This window comes from Quercus lobata, chromosome 12, assembly GCF_001633185.2.
Source record: "Quercus lobata isolate SW786 chromosome 12, ValleyOak3.0 Primary Assembly, whole genome shotgun sequence".
NCBI lineage: Eukaryota > Viridiplantae > Streptophyta > Magnoliopsida > Fagales > Fagaceae > Quercus > Quercus lobata.
This window is the reverse complement of record NC_044915.1, coordinates 23,393,825-23,398,470: the sequence shown is the minus strand read 5'-3', so window position 1 is coordinate 23,398,470 and position 4,646 is coordinate 23,393,825. Positions and strand designations below refer to the sequence as shown.

Here is a 4,646-nt window from a genome sequence, read left to right as displayed (position 1 = left end):
TGAAATAAATTGGCGTGTCAAACGTGTCTATTGCGGGTCACGCAGGTTGACTCGTTTATGACACGTTTCTTATTGTGTCGCGTTTGGGTTGATCTGTTTATGACTCAAACCCGCTAATGCCTAACTCTAACTTGCAAAAACCCGTGTTGGGTTTGTGTCGTGTTCGTGGGTTGGGTCGAACATTGACACCCCTACATAAAATACACAACCATCCTTTTTAAAATTTAAAAAAAAAAAAACTAAATAAGTCTTTTATTTAAAAAGATTCACCAGTACATTTATAGTAATATATATCTTTAATATACTTTTGTTTAATGATCTATCTATACTTGTATAGTATTACAAGTAATAAAAGAAAAAAAATTGATGCATTAGTAGTATCTTTTAAACTTTTATTTTTTTAGAAAAATATATGTATAATACACTTTGATTTAATGAGATAAGTGTAATAAAAATAACACAAAAAAGTACTAATCATTCATTTACATAAAATGTGGTACAAAATTTTCACCTAGCTTCACCCCTAGTATAGTATAAATTGAAATACTCAAAACGAGACATAAATTTTTTTTTTTTTTTTTTTTATTGATTAGGTTCAAGTGATAACTCATTGATATTGACATATTTTGTAGTGATTCGTGTCTTTGATTCAAATCTCACATATTCCCTGCCTCTCATATTAGAACCTTATTTCCTATACTTTATGCGTGTGTGTTTGTTTCCAAAAAAAAAAAAAAAAAAAAAATTAAAATAAAGCATTTAATGCTAACAATATGTAACAAGTAGTATTACCGAAACGGATTCAAATGCAAGCCCGATAAGTTTGCAACATCCTTCAAAGCAGCCTTCCAACTATTCACCATGACTTCGGGGCCATTAGGGAGTGCTTCCGCAAAATTCCCTTTTTGATCTCGCACCTCGGACGGAGACACATTATAGAAAATAGGTAGCACCCTTTGATTCAACACCCTTTTGCAGTCCATGATCTTCACCAGCTCATCTAGGCACCAATTCGAAGTAGCATAGTTTTTTGAGAACACAACAACTGCAATCCTTGACGTTTCGATTGCCTTCATCAGCTCAGTCCAAATAAATTCTCCCCTGGGAAGGTTTTTGTCATCTTTATACACACGAATCTTTTTGCCCTCTAAAGTAGTAATGAGATGGTCGGTAAAATTAGTGCGGGTATCTTCCCCTCGAAAACTAACAAAGACATCATACTTATATGTCAATGTTGAGGTTGATAAGAAAGGAGCAAAGGTTTCTTGGTCTGCGGAATCAGCCATGTTTGCAACACTCTGATCAATGTTATGGGCTAAACTCAAGGGCAAAGGAGCAAGGACCTGTTGAGAAGAACAAAGAACTATGGATATTTATAACTTCTTAAATTTTACACCCTTTTTTTGAACCATTCCAACGGTTATCCATCCATCCTAAACTTCTATTTTTTATTGCTGTTTGACATGTATTCGTAAAGTGTAGAACAAGTTTCAGTAGTCTCCTTGTTCGCTTTATTAAAACATAAACGTTCTCTAAAAAGATTAAAAATTAAAACACAAACGTAGAGAGATACTCTTACTCAGGCGAAAATGGGTAATTACCCATAAAACCCGAACTATTTAGTTAGTAGGGTCAGTTTGGAAACGTATTGGCAAACTAGCAACTCGAGCCTTAGAGGCTCGATTTTGGGCCCCTAAATCGAGCCTCTGAGGCTCGGTTTATGTGCTTTGACATGGCGTTGATGTGGCAGGAGTGTACGTGGAACTCGAGTTTTTAAGTCTCGAGTTCCACGTAGGTGCCACCTAAACTCGAGTCTTTGAAACTCGGTTTACGTAAAAAGGTAAACCGAGTCTCAAAGACTCGAGTTTTAACCAAAAAGATACGCGTGTTGAACTCGAGTCTTTGAGACTCGGTTTTAATTTTGAAACCGAGTCTTAGAGACTCGAGTTTCAAACCATTATTTCCCCTCCTGTCTGGTCTTATCAAGTGTCTTTGCTGTCCTCTGTGCTAGGAATACGTGCTCTGTGCTAGTCTATTAGCTGAATACGTGCTCTGTGCTACTATTAAAGCTTGTGTTGAATGACATGTTTTGTCTGTTGCTTGTGCTAGTCTATTAGTCTATTTTGGTGCTTTTGCTAGTCAACAGTCTTTGTTGCTTCCTCCAGCAGGTAAGATGAGTACGTTGCTGAAGGACATGTGAATATAATTTGTCTGTTTTGAGACATATTCAAAAAATATGTTAAACTAGCACAAGCACCAAAAACTTCTCTCAGACTATGTTGAACCTAAAAAAACTCTCACACTACTCTCAGATGCAGAGAATATTTTGACCAAACACAACTCTCTCACATGAAGAACAACTTGCCTCAACAACTCTCACCTTCAGCAACTTCAATCACAGAACCTCTCTTAAGAACTCTCACAGAGACTCAAACTCTCATACATATTTAGCAGCAAAACATTGCTCCTCTCACTCTCAATCTCAGCAGTACATTTGCACATCATTATGTCAAGTAAGGGTCTCCTCACTCTCTAATTAGTTGTTTAGTGTATATAGCTGCTTTAAAAAGTGTTGCTTGCATTGTTTTAGTGTATATGCCATTTCCTAATAAAATATTTGTTTGTATTAGGCAAATATATTTGTTTCCTGATAAGATATTTGTTTGTATTAAAATATGTATATTTGTTTCCTTATAAAAAATACGTATATATATTTATATTTATATTTATAGTTATACAACTATATAATTAAATATTTATATATACATATTTTTATTTATATATTTATAAAACTATATAATTAAATAATTAAATATTTATATAAATATAATTATATTTTTATATTTATACAACTATATATATAAATACTTATATAAATATATTTATATAAATATATAAATATTTAATTATATAGTTGTATAAATAGGCTAAATATAAATATATTTATATAAATATTTAATTATATAGTTGTATAAATAGGCTAAATATATAAATATATTTATATTTATATATTAAATTAGATGATATGTCTAATTTGATTGATCATGATTATATTCACATTAGTGTTTTTTTTTTCCTTTTTTTGTCTGATGAACCCTGCTCTATGTTATTTCATCAATAGTAGTGTAATAGGGTATGACATTAATTTAAAATGACTTGAATGATGTTGTTACATAATTGCACTCATTCATTTGCACATCCTCATGACTTTTGTTGTTTGGTTTGATATTTTTATTTATATTTTTGTTAGAGCTGAGTTTCAATTTTGTAATGGGGGTGAGTTTTGTCTTCAGTTTTTTTATTTGTTTGAGTATGAAATTATAATGATTGAGTGTGTTTGTATGTGATGTGGGGTGAGTATATGCAATTGTTACACTTTTAGAAGTTGTGGTTCTTGTACTTTGAGTAGGTAGAAAAGTTTTTGTAATTGATGTGAAATGAAAGAGATCAAATATGTCACTAACATAAATTTAGTTGGCTCTCTAATAGGTGCACAATCTTTGAAGAATATTGACATAAATGTATACTTCGGTGGACCCCTTTACAATCCTGAAGGGATTGACGGATTCTCATTTAGAGGGGAGGGTATCGAATGCTACTACATGATGTTACGTCGTAAGTTGAAGACGTTGATTGATTTGAAGAGGAAAATAATGGACGAATTGAAATTGAACCCTGCTTGGTATGACATCAAGATTATTTATTGTTGCCCACAAGAAGTTCTTCATGAACGGATAAATTATGGGTATATGGCGATTAAAGAAGATAAACATGTAAAGATGATGTTTAATAGGATCCAGAAAATGCCCCAAGTAAATGCTGCTGAGTTGTATGTAAGTTTGGAGGCGAGTGTAGACAACAGTACTGAGGTGGTGCAAGAAACATCTACGGCTTTACAATTTACAACCCTAGATGATGGATGCACTACAATGGGAGGGTATGCAATGGGAGGTTATACGCTCTCATCTCAAGATTATGTTGCGAATACTGGTGGAACCCTCTACTCTCAAGAGACACATTTAGAGGAGGAAGACGAAGACGAAGACGAAGATCATGCTGTGAATGATGGTGAAAATAATGATGATATGGATCAGTACGAAGAGAGGATTGAGCGAGGTGACTTTGAGAATGATGTGGATGAGCATGAAGTCGTTCCTAATTTTGAAGAGGAAAATATGGAGTACCATGATGAAGGTGATGCAGATGATGATGATATTGGTGTCCAGCATGATACAGATACGACCACTGGCTACAGACCTCCTGCGGACTCATTCTACGCAAATACTTGGGAAAATATGGTTGATCCTTCACGTCTTCAGATACCATATCTTTGTACTTGGCAAGATGGGATGCATTTTTGTAAAGGGTTGACTTTTGCAAATAAAGCTGCGGTGAAGCGTGCATTGATAATATACGCAGCAAAGGATAATAGAAATTTCTCCATCCAAAGGTCGAGCACAACTGAATTGTGCGCCGCATGCATTGACGACAATTGCAAGTGGTACGTTGGGGCATACATGAAGCCTAAATTCAATGGTCTGTGGATGGTCACGTCTTATGTGGGTCCACACAGTTGTATACCCTTTGGGCTGCAAAGAGATGGTAGAATGATGGATTCTAATTTTGTTGCATCAGAAATTGTGGGA

At 34.3% G+C, this 4,646-nt stretch overlaps 1 protein-coding gene across 1 annotated transcript; it reads right to left on the bottom strand.

Moving 5' to 3' along the window:
* Positions 1-788: 788 nt before the first annotated feature.
* On the bottom strand, positions 789-1,286 carry LOC115970420 (TMV resistance protein N-like). The gene has a single exon (XM_031090058.1). It carries the CDS (start codon positions 1,284-1,286, stop codon positions 789-791), a length of 498 nt encoding a protein of 165 aa, XP_030945918.1.
* Positions 1,287-4,646: the final 3,360 nt, after the last annotated feature.